Source organism: Petaurus breviceps, unplaced genomic scaffold (genome assembly GCF_028583685.1).
Source record: "Petaurus breviceps papuanus isolate PSGF00001 unplaced genomic scaffold, PetGlider_PUasm1.0 226, whole genome shotgun sequence".
Lineage (NCBI taxonomy): Eukaryota > Metazoa > Chordata > Mammalia > Diprotodontia > Petauridae > Petaurus > Petaurus breviceps.
Window position 1 is genome coordinate 8,967,794 of NW_027185890.1, and position 18,817 is coordinate 8,986,610.

The 18,817-nt window shown below is 41.0% G+C and overlaps 1 protein-coding gene across 4 annotated transcripts in view; it reads left to right on the forward strand.

The window, feature by feature from the left end:
• Window positions 1-18,817, forward strand: part of HMGCS1 (3-hydroxy-3-methylglutaryl-CoA synthase 1) — a 161,043-nt gene that overhangs the window by 124,098 nt on the left and 18,128 nt on the right. Inside the window, exons 2-3 of one of the 4 annotated variants that reach the window (XM_069095338.1) lie at window positions 7,056-7,112; window positions 17,241-17,301. Coding sequence is in view for 1 of the 4 variants with exons in the window: in XM_069095337.1 (XP_068951438.1) it covers window position 11,519; window positions 17,241-17,301 (62 nt within the window). In the remaining 3 variants the exon portion in view is untranslated. Of the gene's footprint in view, window positions 1-6,957; window positions 7,113-11,386; window positions 11,520-17,240; window positions 17,302-18,817 lie in introns of those variants that run through there. The other 3 variants (XM_069095337.1, XM_069095339.1, XM_069095340.1) reach the window with 3 other exon arrangements.

Sequence of the window (18,817 nt, forward strand, 5' to 3'; positions counted from 1 at the left end):
CGGTGCATACAGAGGGTACCGTAATATAGCGTGTAGCGCAGGAGATCACCTTCACTACAGTAGCAATCTCAATAGGGCTTATTTTCGGGGGAGGGCTTATTTTAGAGGAATCTTACACAGTAAGGGGAGGGCTTATTTTTGGGATAGGTCTTATTATCGGGGAAACATGGTACTTGCTCCCGGTTTTTTTTTGCAGTGTTATGAGATGCCCCAGTCCTGTTCAGGGAAATCTGTGGCTGCAGGAGCTGGCCAGAGGAATCAAGTGAGGCATTTAGGAAAGCAACCCATGTGGAATTCAGAATAAAGTAAGATTACATTGCGTGGAATTTAGTGAGCCAAGGTGAGCACCCATGTTGCTGCTTCCACTCTGGATGCAGAGTGGAACCTGTGTTTCTAGAGAGACCTCTGAGTGTAATGGACCCTGTAGTTAAGGGTCTGACATGCTAGGGACTCTAAAACCTGTTATTAAGTCTATTAATTCTTGGTTATTATGCTCCTTTTCTTACACTAGCTGCTCCCTTCACATAAGCTGCTGTTCTAGGAAGCAGACCAGGCCTGGGTGGATTTTCAGTCCAGGGAATGATGAGGGATGGCTCCCTCTAGGTTCAGCAGGAACTCTGATCTTATCCAAGACCAGTAAACCTGCAATAGCATCTGGAAAGAATTGAAGGTCTCAGGCTTAATTGGAGTGAGAGTTGTAGAAGTTTATTGTTATGCTTCTATAAGAAGCGGGCAAGAGTCCTTAGGGGACCTGTGAGTGAGAGGGGTACATGCTTTTACTTTTAAAGGGTAGGGCTGCCATTGTCAGGGCTGACCAGGATGGAGGGGAACTCAGTGCATAGATAAAGGTTAGAGCTGACCTAGAGGAACTTGTGACTTTAGTGCATAAATAGTTTAGATAAGATTTGGGCCAGACCGGAGGAGACATGAAGAGATTAAGAAAGAACAAAGGAGTCACTAGGTGTTGCCTAGGCCTAGTGCGGATAGGAGGAAGGGGCAGAGCCCGAGGCTGGGAAAGGGATTTCACAGATTACAATTTTACAATACAAATTGCAGTTACAATTGTACAAACTGGTTTTATAAATTGGTTTTACAAATTTATTTAGACCCCAGGTACCCCATCAGGAGGAGCAGGGGTTTTGGAGCATACTATCTAAGAGGGCCATTAAAATAGAACCCTCCCACTGGGGCCATGATCCAGGTTTTTAATGAAGTGGCTAGGGCTAAAACTTCAAGGGGTTGGGACCTTGAATAACATGCCCAACTGTCCGGGATTAGGAATAGGATAAACATTTTGGAAAATGAGAGGCCAGAGACTGCTATAGTAGCAAGAAAGAAGACAGTTCATAGAAGGGTTAACTGCAAGCCTCAGGTCAAGTCGGGTTTCTTTGGTCAGTGATCCACATCACCTGTCATCTTCTCATCCAGAGGTCTTGGGAATAGCTATCCAGCTCAGATGTGGCTGCTTCAGACCCTGCCTAACTTTTAGGGTCTGGTCACCTCCAGGTTTCACACTGCAGGTGGGCAGTACTGCTCTTTTGAGATATGACAGGATTCTGGCCTCCGCTCCCCAGAATCTGGCTGCAGTGGGGGTGGAGTGCAGGACTTCAAAGGGGCCTTTCCACCATGGCTCCAAGAAGTGTTCTCAGACATTTCCAGTAGATCTAAGTCACTGGGTTGCATCAGGTTCTGAGTCTTGCTGGAATTTCTAAAGAATGGGACTGTGAGGCAAGTTGGTGAGTCTCTTATATCTTCTGAGCCAACCCAATACAGTATTGCAGGAGGGAGCCTTTGGTTTCTATGCTTCTTACCCACGGGTACAGTGGCATTGGGCATCCTGTTACTATCTCATAGGGACTAAGCTTATGGGAACCAAATGGTTTAGAACAAGCCTGCACAACCTGCAGCCCCAGGGACATAAGTAGCCCTTGGGGCATACCTTGGGGTATGCCAGTATTTCAGGTGGCCTGTAAAAAATGTAAAGGATATTCTCCTCTACATTTCTGGGGGCTGCCAGAAATCCTTTGGCGGGCCACAGGTTGTGCAGGCCTAGTCTAGAACTAAGGCTTAGCAGGGCTAAAAGAAGGGCTTTGGGCCAGGGGATACCTAGCTCCTCAGAGAATTAATTTAGCAAGGGAGGTTTTAAGTATCCCATTAACTCTTTCAATCATTCCTGATAACTGAGGGTGATAGGCACAATGGCTTTCTCATACTTTCACACTTGCACAGAGAAATAATTGAGCCCAAAGAAATTAATGAAGTCACTAAGAAAAGGTATAGAGACAAAAGAGAAGAGAGACAGGATGAGAGCCTGTGGAATACTCACAGTTAAAGGATGGAACACAAATGTGGATCCAGCAAAGGAGACTATGAAGAAATGGTCAGAAGAGTAGGAGAAGACCCAATGGAATGCAGTGTCAAGAAAAAAAAGTGGGAAGGGGAAGAGAATAAGCATGTATATAGTATTTATTTACTATGTGCCAGGCACTGTTCTGAGTGCTTTACAAATATTATCTCATTTTATCCTCACAACAGCTCTGCAAGATAGATGACTGTTATTATCTCCATTTTATAATTGAGGCAACAGGGTTAAATGACTTGTCCAGGGTCACACAGCTAGTAAATATCTGAGGCCAAATTTGAACTCAGGTCTTCCTGACTGCACACCCTATGCTCTATCTATTGTGGCACCTAGAAAATATTCAGGATGAAGGAATCATCAGTAGCACACAGTGTTACACTGAAGTCAAGCAAGATAAAGACCAAGAAAAGGCTATCAGAATTAGCAATTAAGAGAATACTAGTAACCTTGGAGAAACAATTTCAGTAGTGTGATAAGGTCAGGAGCCTGCCAAGGGTTGAGAAAGTGGAGACAACCTGTAAATGGCTTTTTCTATAGTTCTGGTTGTAAGACAGGAAAATTATAGGATGATATTCTGAATGGTAAGATCAGTGGAAGGTTTTAGAAGGATGGAGTAAGACCTAGATATATTTTAGGCAGCATGGAAAGCCAGTAGATAGAAAGTGAAGTCTGAGGTAGGGATTTGTCATGCTCCTAGATGAGCTCCTAGATGAAACTGGAAGAGTTAAAGACATAAGTAAATGGAGTGGCTTTGGCAAGAAGAAGGGCCATCCCTTGGTCAGAAACTAGAGCAGAGGAGTGGTTGTGACAGAAAGGAAAATCATAATAGATGACCTTTATTTTCTTGGTGAACTAGGAAGTGAGGTTCTCTGATGCAAATATTCCTTTTTGGAGCTAAATTCCTTGAGAAGGCCATCTACATATTTTCTTCTTAACTTTTCACAATCTGGATTCCAACCTCATTATTTACAATCACGATTCTAACCAAAACTGCCCTCTTCAAAGTTATTAATGATGTCTTGCTTGTCAAATTTAATGACCTTTTTGCAATCCTCATCCATGACCTCTCTGCAACTTTTTGGCAATATTGATCATCTTCCTCTTCTTAATGTTCTCTTCTGTTTGGGTTTTCATGACACTGCTCTCTCCTAGCTCTCCTTTTAGCAGTCTGGTCACTCCTTCTTTATCTCCTTTGCTGGATTTTCATCCAGGTCACATCCTCTCACCATGGGAGTGCCTCCAAGGTTCTGTCTTGGGCCCTCTTCTCTTTTCCCTCCATACTATTTCACTAGGTGAGCTCATAAACTTCTGTAGTTTCAATTATCATCTCTATTCAGATGACTCTCAGATCTACTCATACAGCCCTAAACTCTCTCTTGACTCCAGTCTCCGTCTTTCATCTCTAATTGCCTACTAGACGTCCTGTAGATATCTTAAACTCAATATATCCAACTCATCTTTAGCTTCTGAACCCTCCCCTTTTCTTAACTTCTCTTTGACTGTCAAGAATACATCACTCTCCCTGTCACTAAGGCTTACAACCTAGATATTACCCTCAATTCTTCACCCCCTATATCTAATCAGTTGTAAGTTCTGTCATTTCTACCTTCATAACATCTCTCATAAACACCCTCTTCTCTCTCCTGACCATCCCAGTGCAGGCCCAATTACTTCCACACCTGAACTACTGAAATTAGCCTGCAGGTTGGTCTCTCTCTCTGCCTCAAATCTCTCCCTAATGGGTCTAGTCTATCCTCACTCATCTTTCAAATAAACATCAATGACTCCAGAATCAAATCTAAAATCCTATTTGATTTTAAATCCCTTCATAACCTAGGCCCTTCCTACCTTTCCAGGATTTTTACACCTTACTCCATCCCATGTACTTTGATTCAGTGACACCGGCCTCCTTGCTTTTCTTCAAACACGAGACTCCCTCTCCAGACTTCATATAGTATTTTCACTGGTCACCCAGTTCTGGGATGCTCTGCCTCCTCATCTCTCCTTCCTAGCTTCCCTGGGTTCCTTCAAGGACTAGATAAAATTCCACTTTCCGTAAGAAGCTTTTCCCAGGCTTCCTTAATCTTAGCACCTCCTTGCTGATACTACTGCTAATTAATCATGCATTTATTTTATTTTTACACACATAGTTGGTTGCATTTTGTCTCCCCATTAGACTGTGAGAATCTTGAGAACACTGACTGTTTTTTGCCTTGTTTGTATCATCAACACTTAGTACAATGACTGGGCACTGAATGGGGGCTTCCTAGTAGTTTTCTCATTAACTTACGGTTGAATGGCATGGTGAATGGGGTAGAGAAGACTGTAGGGGAGAAGAGGTTTGGAAAATCTGTGGGGGTTGCAATGTTAATCTTTAAAGAAAAATAAAAGGATTGCTATGAGGTAGTAAGGATGCAATTCAAATTAGATAACAAAAATTTGTAGCATATGCAATTGGTATGATTTCACTCTGACCCTGAACAGTAGACAATAATGTATTTTTTCTTCTCAATGAGAGAGTAACAAAGTGCTCTGCTAAGGTTGGGGAAAGAGGTGATGTAAGAAGCTTGAGGACAAAAGAGATTTGGAATTGTGACTAAAAAAAGAGAATTGTGACTAATGGGCTTGAGATAGTCAATCAGGAAAAAGAAAAGGAATGATACATAGCATTTATATATAGTAGTTAAGGTTAGATAATATAAATTCTTAATCTATCCCACATAGTTGTATGACTTGCTCCAGCAGTGTTCAGTATCATGTAAGAGTAGGCTTGAAGAAGTCATGATAGTAAGAGACTACTAGTAACCTAGGGCTAGGGTTTAGCAAGGCATGAGCAGATAGGACAAGTGGGCAATGGATTGGAAAAGCAGAGGGCAGATTTGAAACTGGTTAAACATTGGGTCAAGGTTGGAAAGGGAAGAAAATGAGGGCCTAGTAAAGGTTACTAACTGGAAAGGAAAGGAATGGTAGAGTAACAGAAGGTCAAGATGAGGAACCAGAATTAGTTTAGGAGGATACAACAGAAGGAAAGGACAGAAGATTCAGGACTTGGGAGGAGTAGATATGAGGCAGATACAGACTGAAGAATGGTAGCAGGGAAAGAAAGTTTTTGCCTATACATGGATTACGAAAGGAAGAGGTGATAGTTTGCTAGCCACAAATAAGGGATGTAGAGCCTTTTGAAAAATGAATAACTGAGGCTAGTGTTCTAGAATGTCATGAGCCTTAGAAACTACCGATTTGCAAGTGCATCAGTGAAAACACATTTTTTAAGAAGTCTTGCAGACAGATCCTTTTGTGGATATGAGATACAACCTATCTTAGATTGTACGCTAAGCTTAAGATTTAATCCTGAGAGAGCTGTTGAACTTGGAAAATATTAACCAATAAATGTATTAAATGCTTATATCTGAGTGAACTGTTCTAGGTGCTAGGGTCAGTTTGGCTAATGTATGGTTCCTACTCCCATGGAGCTTTTTATGGTCTGGTAATAGGGATGTGATATAAGCATAGAAAAGACACCACGTTACATAATAGTTGCAATAGATAAAATTAATCCTCCTTACCCGGTCTTTCTTGTCTTTAAATTTAAGAGGTTGGACTAGCACTACATCATTTCAAAAGTCCCTTTAGAAAATCTCCTGACAACTGCTCCCACTTCCTGGAAACCAGTAAAACTTTGAGAAACTGCAAAGGGTTTCAGAGACAAAGATCCCCCAAACTCCACAAGATCCCGGGTGTTTTTACCTAAAAATCAGTCCCTCTGTCTGGATTCAAGGCTGAGCTGCAGATAGATTGTACCCATTATTGCTTTGGGGTGTTTTTCCACCTTCAACTCACTTCTCCAGGTCCCTGCGGTTTTGTCATAGAGATATGCTGGAATGTAGCATCCCCTGGTTTGGGAATCTCTGGGGTTATCTGATCCTCTCAATGCAGGAACTCTGGACACATTTCTGCTTCAACAAAGTGGCTCTGAAAAGTGTCCCTATCATTGAATCACAGCGCCCAAAGGCTGCCGCTTATCTCCTTTTATGTGCCGTAGTGAGAAGCCCTCCAAGCAGAGAAGTCTCAATTAGGGTAACAATAATAGGCAGAAGAGGACTGTTGAGGCAGGTGCTAAGTACGGCCTTTCTTCCCAAGCTCTGGGCACCATATAATCTCGAGGCTTCATTCAAACCAGCAAAGGTTTCGTCAATCAAGAAGGCGAAGCCAGCTCCGGTTGCTAGGCAACCTGCCTCCCAGGCGGGAACTGGACCCGCCCCCTCCACCCTTCACTATCTCTCCCCAGCGGTGGGACGCATAGTCGCCATTGGCCTCCAAAGCCTCGCACCGCCCTCCAATTGGCCGGAAGGCCCTCTCTCTCCGCTCCCGTTGGCTCTCTCAGCCTCTCGCAGCGTTACTATTGGCAGGCCTGCTCTCGGGCCACACGACGTCACTCCCTCACCCCACTTCCTCTGCTGCCCTATCCTACCCCGGCCTGGACCTGGCGTAGGGGGAAGCCCGCGTGAGACCACACCTCCTCCTGCCTCCTCTGATTGGCGATAAGGGGTAGGGGAGGCGGGAGCCTCCAGACGGCTGAGCGGGCTGCGATTGGCGGCTGTGGCCGCCGCTCCGCCTTCCTACCGACTCTTAGTTATGAGGGAGTTGGGATAAGCCGGCGAGCTATAAAGGTGGTGGCGAAAGGGGAGCCCCCACTCACTTCTCTCTTGGCGACTCCTCGCGTCCGGCCCGAGTGTCCGGTCGCTGCTAGGTGAGTGCCCCGTGCGGGGTAGGGGCCGGGGGGCGTCCTGCCTGGCCGGTGCTGCTGACGGGGCGGAGGGAGCGGGTTGTCAATGCCCTTGACTAGGCCCTGGGAGCCGTGGTCCGGGCCGGGGCAAGGTTTGGCAGGAGCGCCGGTGTCAGTCCAGCTGGCGGAGGAGATGGGCGGGGCGGGGCGCGGCCGGGCCGGTGTTCGCTGCAGCCTCCCACCTACAGCCCAGTGTAGACAGCCCAGGGTCCAGACTCGAAGGTGACGGTGTGGATGAGGTATAGGGGGGAAACAAGAAGCCAGCAAGGGAGGATGGACGGAGTGCCAGCGGACCCGAAAGATTGGAGAGGGACCATGCGGAAGGGGTCCTGCAAGTATTGAGCGTCTACTGTGTGCCAGGCACTGGGCTAAGTCTCTGGAGAATCTGGAGGACTCCATCAGCAAGTAACTATTAAGCTCCGGGCACTGAGAGCGCCCTGGGGAGACTAGACTTAGGTGGAAAGATGGAGTGAGTGATCAATCAGTGTCATTATTTAGGACCTACTATGTCCTGCTTCGCCAGGCATTGGGCTAAAGTGGCTGAGGTGTCTAGATTTAGCCAGAGAAGGAGAGGAATCAATCAGCAAGTATTTATTAAGCGCTTACTATGCGCACCGTTCGAGCCCCCAGGGAAATGGACTTATCTGGAGAGATGGAGTCATCAATCTGAATCATTGTTAAGACCCTCTTATGAACCAGATTGATGGGGGAACTAGACTTAGAGGGTTCATTAAGTGCCTACTGTGTGCCAGGTGCTGTGCTAAATCACTAGACAGGGCGGGGCGCCGGGGTTGAGGGTTGGGGGGAGAGGGAGATAACCAGTACAAAGAATGAAACCATCCACTTGCAGAGCTTTCATTCTAATGGAGGAGACAAAGGCATGTAAAAAAATGGGTTGGAGGTGAGAGGAGGATGGATTCAGTTGCATTCTACAAACATTTATTAAGCTCCTGTTAGATGAGAAAGGTAGGGCATGGATGTCTTTTTCCTCTCCTTGAGGAGGGAGATTGGGTGGAGTTGGAGGGCTATTGCATGGCAGGGAGTGTTTTCCCATTGTAGTAGAAAAGTAGGATCCTGGTAAGGAGAGATGTAGACACTCAAAACTCAAAACCTTACGGTTTTCCTTTTTTTTTTTTTTTATTGAGGGCACTAACAACCTTCCATCACCCAGGCTCAAAACTTCTGTGTAATCTCCCCACCCTTCACAATCCGATTTGTTATAAAATCTTGGCATTTCTACTACCTTCATGACTTTTCCTCGTATTTGACCCCTTCTCTACTCTTAACAAAGCCGCCACTCTAGGAGGGTACCTCGAAACTGGACAACTTAATTGCTTTCTAACCGGTTTCCCTGCCTCAACCTAGTCTCTCCCCATATAGTCTAATCAGCTCCCATCAGCCGCCTAAAAGATTTTCCACGCAGTAGGTCTGATCAAGTCATGTCTCTGCACCTTTTCACATGCCCACAGCAAACTCCAGTGGGGTACCTTTTATCTTTAGGATCAAATATAAAACCTCTTGGGGGGGGAGGGGGCAACAGCGCAGAGGCCGTGGTATAATCTTTTATAGCCCTGCTTCTTTCTACTTATTCAGTCTCTTTTTATTTTATTCCCCTCTTCGAATTCTACTATCCAGCTACAGGGACTTCCTTAAAGTTCCAGCCTCTGTTCCTTTGCCTCCACTGGCTGACCCTCTTGCTTTACCTTATCACCTCTACCTTCTAGTTCTCTTGAAGACTCAGTTCAAATCCCACCTTCTGCCATATAGGTACCTATAAGTATAGCATTCCAGGCTTTTCTTCCTTCCCTTTCCGTTGGAGATTACTTTTCATTTACTCTGTGTGTATCAATTATTTGCAAATTGTCTCTTCATTAAAATACCAGTTCGTTGATGATAGGGATAGTATCTTTTTCTTTGTATCCCAGGGTTTATTTAGTAAGTTGACTGTCACATAGTAAAAATTTGTGCTGGAGCAGCTAGGTGGCAAAGTGGATGGAGCACTGACCCTGGAGTCAGGGGGACCTGAGTGCCAGTTTGACCTTAGACACTTATTAGCTGCGTGACCCTGGGCAAGTCACTTAATGGCTCAAAAAAAATGTGTTGAATGGCACTGATACAAGTTTGTTTGGAAGTAAAATATCCTCAAGATAAAAAGACATGAAATGTTAAGCTGGAAGGGTCTTAGTCTAAGCTAAACCTCCCCCTCCCATTTTAACTCTCCCTGTCCCCTAGAACCTGTAGGTTCACTAGCTTCTTTTAGTGACTGTTTTATTCTTTTACAGGTTTATTCAGCGTTGTGAAATACTTTCTTCTTGGCTTCTTAACTTTGCTGAAATTAGTTGTGGCTTCTTGGAGTATATTACATAGTATTGTGGGGTACAAATAAGTGTTTCTTTGTTAAGGAACTTATATGAGTGATCCACTGAAATTTGGTGATGACTTAACTTGAAAGGTGGTAATGGTATTATTTTAATCTCTCCGAGAAAAGAAATTTAGGGAACAAGTAATTTGAAATCTTGGGGTTTTTTGGTTGGGGTTTTGGTGGGGGAGGGATATTTATATTTAGGTATTATTCCTTGTTTTTCTGTTTGCATCTTCTTCAGTCCCTCCCTCCTGCATTATGCCAACCTCCTCCAGTGCTGACATATTCTGAATACTGTTTTTATAAGAACTAGCATTTATTGTGCCTAAACAGTACATAATGAAACAGTGACAAAGTTTGTAGCAAATTAAGATGAAAATTCTATGGTATTATAGAAAATCTTGATGCCTGTGTATATTTGACAAATCTCTGCTTTAAGATGGGATTAAAAAAAAAACTTTAGTCAAGTATTTATTAAGCATCTACTGTGTGCCAAAGCCTAAGTCTAGGAGCTTGTCCAAAAGCAGAAGTGAAATATCTGGCATTCTATAGGGGAAACAACATATATTTTATATATACACTTATAAACAAACGTATAAAGGTAATGGGAATGGGAGAGGAAGTGGCATCTTGGAGTGTGTAAGATGTCAAATTTGAGCTGAAATCTGAGCAAAACTAGAGATGCTAAAAGGCAGAGATGAGGAGGGAGTTGTGTCCCAGTCATGGTGGACCACCTGTTTGCAAAAGCACTGAAATGGGAGATGGAACCTATTGTGTGAGGAATGTCAAGAAAAGTTTGGTTTGGCTGGATCATAGTGGAGTGCAAGGAGAGTGATGTCTAGGAGTCTGGAAAGGTAAATTGAAGCCAGGTTATAAAGGGTTTAAATGCCAAACACAGGAGTTTGGATTTGTTTCTAAAGGCAACAGGGACTACTGGCCTTGTGGTCAGAACTGTGCTTTTGGAATGTCAGCTTGGCATCTGTCTGTGTAGGGTGGTTGGATTTGTTGTAGAGGTGGGAGCCTTGAGGTGAGGAGATCAATTATGAAGTTACTTCAGATACTTCCAAGTTGGTCCAGGCAAGAGTGAACTCTTGGCATCCATAAGTATGGAGAGAAGGGTTTGTGTTTGGTTTGGTTTTGGTGTTGATGAAATGTTAGGTATTCTCTAATCAATCACATTTAGGAAGAAAGATGGATGTGTCTGTAGGAATGTAGGAAATCATCAAAATGAGGATCAGTTTGTGAATTCTTATTTTGAATATTTAAAACATGAGGGGGTGGGGTCAGGGAGGTTAAGTCTGCTAGCAGGACAAGGGAAGATTCCCTTTGAAAGTTCTCTTAAAGCACCTTGTAAGTTTGCCCCTTAACCTTTAGAAGCCAGACCAATTCTAAGAGGATATTTTCCTGGTCCTATGACAGAGCTGAAGATGAATCAATGTTGTGCTGTGGCCCAGGCTAACCTTGATGACACCCTCCTTTGCCAGATCTGGCTTGTATGAAAGTTGAATGTTAGACACTGTGATTAAGTTGATAGCAAAATGACAAAGATGTCAAGAGGAGCATTTGGGGGAGGAGGGAGCTAAGTCACTACAATTGTCTTTACTTATTTTTGCATACTTTATTTTTTGTGAGGCAGTTTGACCTGCCAGGTAAGGAGGGTCTGTCCTTGGAGGCAAGAAGAAGACTTCCATCCAGATCTTATCTAGGATGTGGCCAGGCAGGATCTGGCCTAAGGACAGTTAGGGGAGACAGATTCCAACTGATCTGTGATATAATCATACCAAAAAAGAGTTATTTTTCAGTGTATATACATATTACTATTTTTTTCTTTTTTTCAAGCATTTGTTGTTGTTTAGTTATTTCAGCTGAATCTGACTCTTTGTGACCCCATTTGAAGTTTTCCCAAGAAGATACTGAAGTGGTTTGCAGCTTCCTTCTCCAGTGCATCTTACATGGGAGGAAACTGAGGCAAACAGAGTTAAGTGACTGGCCCAGGGTCACACAGCTTAGTAAGTGTCCAAGGTTGAATTTGAAATTACGTCTTCCTTACTCTAGGCCTAGTTCTCTATCCACTGTGCCACTTAGCTGCCTTTTAAAACATATCTCATTTTAGAAGTGCATATTCTTTGAGGGTTGCCAAATGTATAATGCTGTAACCTTTTTTCCCTACTAAAATGCATTTTGATCTTATTCCTATTAATTATAGGATTGCTTTGAGAAATTTGAGTCAGATTTAGGGAAGGCATTGGAGTTTAGCTTAGAATAAAAATTTTTGTAAAAAGGGCAGCTGGGTGGCACAGAGGATAAAGCATTGGCCCTGGAGTCAGAAGGACATAGGTTCAAATCCAGTCTCAGACACTTATTAGCTTTGTGACCCTGAGTAAGTCACTTAACCCAATTTACCTCAGTTTCCTCATCTGTAAAATGAGCTGGAGAAGGAAATGGCAAACTACTCCAGTATCTTTAACCAAGAAAACTCCAAATGGAATCGTGAAGAGTCAGACAATGACTGAAAACAACTGAACGACAAAAAAATTGTTTGGCTTTTTTTTTGTTTTTTTGGAAGGCAATTGGGATTAAGTAACTTGCCCAAGGTCACACGGCTAGTTTTGTATGTGTGTGTGTGCATGTGTGCACACACAGGCTAAGTGTCTGAGGCCGCATCCAAACTCAGGTCCTTCTGACTCCAGGGCTGGCACGCTACTCACTGCGCAACCTAGCCTCCCCTAAAAAAAATCGTTTTTAAAAAAAGTAGAGGTTGGTGGAACCTTGGAGTTCTTTGGATCAAAGTGAATTTTGGGGGTTTTCCTTAACCTCTAACCCTATAAGATAGTCATGACTTCAGCATCAGTTAACAGGTTATTATACTAGTTACATTATTCAACATCCTTCTTAAAAACAATCTAGCATGTATGTATTTGATCCAAGTTGTTTTCTTTGTGAGATTAATGAGTAACCTTAAAATTTTAGTAGTTAGCTAATGAAAACTTTAGAGAATGTTTACAGTTGATTATTTACTTTAAAGAATTTAGAACCTGATTTTACAACTCAGTGCACTTTGAGTTGGTTTGAAATGCTGTTTTATTTAATCATAGAATTTTTGAGCTGAAAGGGATGCTTACAGAAATACTTTGTAATTAAAGTGGTTTAAACTATACACATACATATTCTTAATTGTTTGAATGGAGCAGGTTAAGTCTATTTTCTCCATTTTACTGATGAGGAGGCGGATGCAGGCTAAGTGGTTTATATCTGAGGCAACATAAATACGAAGAGGAGCAAAGTTTTAGCATCGTATAGACTTAGAGCCGGAAGAAACCTTAAAAATCATACGGTCTAATGCCCTCGTCTTACAGATGAGGAAGTAGGCCTACAGGTTAAGATCTGGCAAGCAGAGGCTTGTAATATTTGGAATGGGCATGGTATGAAAGAGTTGCAAATATAAAAGGTTAAACAGCAAGAAAGACTTCTATCTCTAGGACTCTGACAGTTTTACAGCTGCTTTCAGAGTGACTTTGAGGAAGTTTCAATGCTTCTCTGTGCCTTCATTTCTTCATCCATGAAAAGGGCATAATTAGTATTATAAACATTTAAGTTTAGGTGACTTCTCAAAAGTCACGAAGTAGGCATCAGAGGCAGGACTTGGGTCTTCTGACTCTTTTCACTGCACTTCCAGTATTGTGGTCTTTCCTGCCTCTGATCTTTCTACAGGACCTCTCGGAAATGATATTATTCATGCAGCTGTTATAAATGTTTAAATTAAGGTGATTTGCCCTTTAGTTGTCTAGGGAGGCATTGTAAAGTTGTGGGAAAATGGTTGGACTTGGAATTAGAAGATTAGGGTTTGACTCTTGTCCCTACTATTTAGTAGCTTTCTAATATTGGGCCAGTCATTTAATCTCTTTGAGGCTCTTCCTCATGCATAAAATGTGTGTGGAGGGTGGTACTGTCCACTGTGCAGACCTGGTACGAAGATGTATAAAAACAAGTTATGAGGGGCGGCTAGGTGGTGCAGTGAATAGAGCACCAGCCCTGGAGTCGGGCACCTGAGTTCAAATCCAGCCTCAGACACTTAACACAAAAACTAACTGTGTGACCTCAGGCAAGTCACTTAACCCCAATTGCTCTACCTTCCCCCCTCCAAAAAGCAAAAAAACAAACCAAAAAAACCAAGTTATTATAGGTTAAGACCATCAAATTTAGTACAGATGAAACATTTATATACTCTTGTAGTGTTAGTGCTAAATGCTACATGAGTGATTTACACCATTGTTAACAGTTTGGGAAGGAGATATTGCTTTTCATTAGGATGATCAGAAACACCACAGGAAAGCACATAAGCTGTTCCTTGAGGGATGCTTAGGGTATCCAAGTCATCCAAATAGAATGAGCAGTAAGATTCACTTATATTTTTAACAGGGATCAGTGTGTGCATGCATATATAGTACTTCGTGTCAGAGCTGGTTTGTTCACTTTTGGGGAAGGTGTCACAGAAAACATTAATACTAACATAGTGGTCTGTGTTTAGAAGATAGTCTGCCAGAAACACTTGTTTAATAGGACGTTCTCTAACCAGACCATTTCTAGCTTGGAGAAAGAGTTCCAAACTGGCATAGCCCCTCTGTGCCTTCTGACATTACTGTCACCAGACAATTTTAGGTAACTGTTAGAGGAGTCTTGAACAAGGAGGACAAACTCTTAAAATGTAACCTGGGTTAACATTCCAGAGTTGAGCAATTTTATATCTGTCCTCTTCTTCCTGGATCACTTTTGTAGAGGATTCCATGGGATTCCTCCTACAGATCTATATCAAGAATTCAAATTGAATAGGAAATAGTTTGTGTCTTTCTTTGAATGGAAGAGAATTAGTCTCAAGAAATGGATGCTGTCTGCTCCCTTCAAGGGACAGAGAGAAGAGGAAATTGGTCTTAGGTCCATATATCCTTTTTAGGGATGGGGAAAGTTAATGGTATTAGAATTTCTAGAGAAACTAAAAGGGAAATTTTTAACAAGGTTCCACAAAAGGAGATTTCAAATTCATTATCTGAATAGTGATCCAGTAGATCTACTGTTCAGTAGCCAATAGAAATAAACTGAGAAGAGAATTGGTTATAGTTCCTGGCTTTCATTTAAATGTATTTTGAAAGAGCTTCTTTTTGAGTCAGTCATGTAGCCAAAGGAAGGAGACAGAAAGGATTCTGAAAATCTGATAAGAGTGTCTTGAGTTTATACATAAAGCAATGTAGGAGGCTATGTAAAAGGTGTAATTTATTTATGAATTCTATATAGTCTCAGCTTCCTTATTTGTTAAACTGGTTATACTGACCATACTTTTTTGTACCTATTATTTCCTCACTTCTATAATATTTTGTAACTTTAAAGTGACATTGTGGTGGAATTGAATAAAAACCTTAACTGTTTCAGTCTATCTCCATCATATTATTTAAAATAAAATTTAGAAATACAGACTGTTGACCTGCTTTTGATATATGACATTCCTCATTAATAAGTAATACTAATCTTACTAAAGGGACACAGCTGACTTGAGCTTTAGAGGAGGGAAAGAAAAGAATTGCAGGGTCAGGCCCTTCTAGTCAGTACTGTCTGTCCTTAAGTACTTCCTCCCAAAGTTGTACAGGTTGCAGAATTAGGCCTAATCCCTTTCTTGAATGGCATCGGCACCCATTTTAGGTATCTTCCTCCTTTTGTTTTCTCACACAGTTTATCGATAAGAATAATCAATATTCAATGGACTTGACAATTGAATGAAAGGCAAATGAATACCTTGAAGTAAATATCATTTGGATGCCTGAAGAAAATGTCTTCAAAAAGAAGCAATACTATTTACTCTTAGGTTGGAATGAAAACTTTTCTTTGTCTGAAATATGGTAGTCTGTTTATTAGCTATAATTTGCAGATTGAATAGACAGGATTTTTGAAGATAGAGGAAATCCTACAGTATATTGGGTGAACCCACTATGGAGGATTTACTGAAAGACATGGACAAAAGATGACAAGATAAGGATGAGTTAGCTATTATCTGGTTATCTGCATTGTTGTAGGGATAGAATACCAGAAATGATACAAAGATCTACTGAAGATTGAAAAATAATAACTGGATCAGATTTTGAGTCTTTTGAAGTCAACAAAGGGGTTGGAAGACTAGATAGAGGAGGGGGTGTTGGTGAGGAAAGGAATAAGCATTTGTTAAGTGCCTACCATGTGCCAGACACTATGCCAAGTGCTTTAACAAAGATTATGTCATTTGATCCTCAGTGTTATATTATCCCCATTTCATAGCTGGGGAAACTGAGGCAGAGGTTAAGTAGTAACTTGCCCAGAGTTACACAGCTAGTAAGTATTTAAGACTTGATTTGAACTGGATTTTGTGACTCCAGGCTAATGACTCTGTTGACTAGTATACACGCTAGAATGGACGTGACTCTCTCCCCCAACTTTCCAGCTCAAAGTTCTTCAGAAACAGGATATTTCAGTCTATAACATTAGATGATCTGTTGTTTTTTAAATTTAGTTGGTGAATAAAAGAAATTAATTAGCTTTACTAAGTATATATATATGGAGCTTTAAAATAATTTAAGAATTTGTTATAGACCATATAAGTAATTAAATTTTGGGGAGTTACCAAGTAGTCAGGCTATATCATATTTTAGATTTAGCAATAATCTTGTGAGTGACCAAGAGAGAACTTATTATTTTGAGCATTCTAGACACTTTTTTCATGTATTTGAAATGGATTGAGTACTGACCTAAAGAAGTCTAAGCATTACCTTGCCATTTCACTTTTACATGGATGAGTCTCATATATCCTGATTCTTATCTCATACTGTCAGGCTTAAGGAAAAAGAAAAAGAAAATAATTACTCTGGGAATAAAGGTGGCAATGCAGCATCGAAAAAAAAGACATAAAAGTAATGAAGATCTGAACTGTTCTAATAGACTTATTTTATTTTGCCTTAAATACTTTTGCTAGAAAAAATGCTAATCCAGCAAAAAGTCATGTGAAATATAGCAGTATTCAGCTGTTAATTGAAAAATTACTACATTGACAAAGTCCTGGAAATCTTAGGGCTGGAAGGTAATTTCAGAGGTCATCTAGTCCAATCCTCCATGCCTGAACAAGCATCGTTTCTACTAAATGTCCGATTAGTAGTAGTCTAGATTTTACCAGAAGACCTCCAGTGAATGGGAACCTAATACTTCCCGAGCCAGTCCATTTCACTTTGGATAGATCTCATTGTTGGTTTGAAACCTAAGTGTGTTTTGTGGATTTGCCTTCTAGACTCAAGCAACCACACAACAATTTCAGATACTTGAGCTATATACTTGGACAACTACCATGTCCACTTTAAGTCTTTGCAATACTATTCTCTTCCTCTGTCCTCTCTCCCCCTTAATCAAATCCATCACTCCTTTCTCAATGTCATGCTGGAGTCATACTCAGTTTTAGAATTGAATCAAATTATTCCTGTTACCAATTTAACAAAAAAAAAAACCTGAATCTACTCTTTGTCCAAAGGTCTAAAATTACTGTAAATGTAAAATGTGTGTGTTCCTCTTACTGTTTGTTTAGTAATTGAAATCAAACTATATTCCATGTACTCTAGTTAAATAATGAAGTATTTCTTCTAGCCAAAATAGTTTTGAATTTGAGGGGTTTTTAAAAATGTGAATGGTGATTTGTGACTTTAAAAATCTTATGAAATTTCTAGTGCTTGGAAAAGGAGACAGAGTGACAGACCTGGAGACTGAAGTCCTCTATCCCTCAAACAGGTATGTCAGTCCTAATTTGCTAGATCCTGATACTCTTCTAAGGTAATAAAAGAAATACTCTGCTTTGATTAAAGAGGGAAAATAAATATTCATTCATTATATATAGGCTCCATATGTAGTTTAAAAAACACACACACAGAACACCACCACCAAAAAACCCTTTTCTTTGTTTCCCCTAGTCTTTGAAAAAATGTGTTAAATGCATATTTAATTTCTTAGAATGACTATTCTCATGTTGTTTTTGTTAGTCTTCTGTTTCTGTTCAAGAGATCATATTTGGAGTTGAAAGAGTATTAGTTACCAGTCACTCAGTACAATTCCTTACTTTGCAGATGAGGCCTAGAGGTGAAGTAGCATGCCCAAGACCCAACAGTTAAGTAATTAGCAGAGCCAGGTATGAGTTGGAAAACTGAGAGGACATTTTTACTTGTTAAGGTTCATCTGTTGAGGACATTTTATTGAGGGTATGGTTCAAAAAAACAAAGGTAGCAAAATGTGAGCACATATTATTTGTTCAGTAACATTACTGGTAAATATCTTCTTAATGTGCCTTTTTCTCTTTTTTTTTTGTACAATGGAAAGAATTTTAAATGTGAATTTAGTCACTCACAAGTCTGGTGACTTGGACTTTTAAATGTAACCTCAAGGTCTTGATTTCCTCTCCTCCCATGAGACAAGTGATTTCTACGATTCTGCCATTTTTTTTTAAAGGGCCCTGTTTGTCCCTACATTTTAGTTATCTTAAGATACATTTACCTTTATTGTATCATGTATCAGAGGAAACACTGCTTTATATTACCTACAAAAAGCAACTGTGATTTTGGTAATGCTTTTGAAGGTAAGGTGATACAAGGACCTTTTGTAAACTATGTACACTTGTCCAAAACTTTGAGGAAGCTAAATATGTATTATATTTGATCATACCAGCTATTCAAGTATGTGTTCTCACTAGTTTCTGATTGAGTTGAAACATTATATTGTAGAAGAGCTCCCTTCATACACCTTAGTTCTTGTAATCAGTTTCTTGTGTGGTTACTTATTTATGTATGATACTTAACATATAATATGGGTGTTAGATTAAGCCCCTAGAGTAGTACTTCCCAGCCTTTACAGTTTGAAGGAAAATTCCTAATTAGCTATAGTGCAATTGGAGAAGAAAGGAGAAGGTACCCCCTTGGTAAGAATAGTATTTCAGTAGATAATTCTAAACTTAAATGATAGAGAAAGGACACAAGACACAATATTTGGAAATATCAATGCATTGACTTTTGGGAACAGAAGGGAGCTGCTGATCATCTTTATTCACAGTGATTCTACCACCCCTTTACCTGAGCTCAGATTCAAAAGGGTTGTTGTTATTCAGTCATTTTCAGTCATGTCTGACTCTTCAAGTGACCCCATGTGGGGTTTGCCATGTCCTTCTCCACCTCATCTTACAGATAGATGAAAACTTATCGGCAAACTTGGCCTGGGTCACTGTAAGGGTTATGGGATTTAAAGATCTCCCATGCCCCAT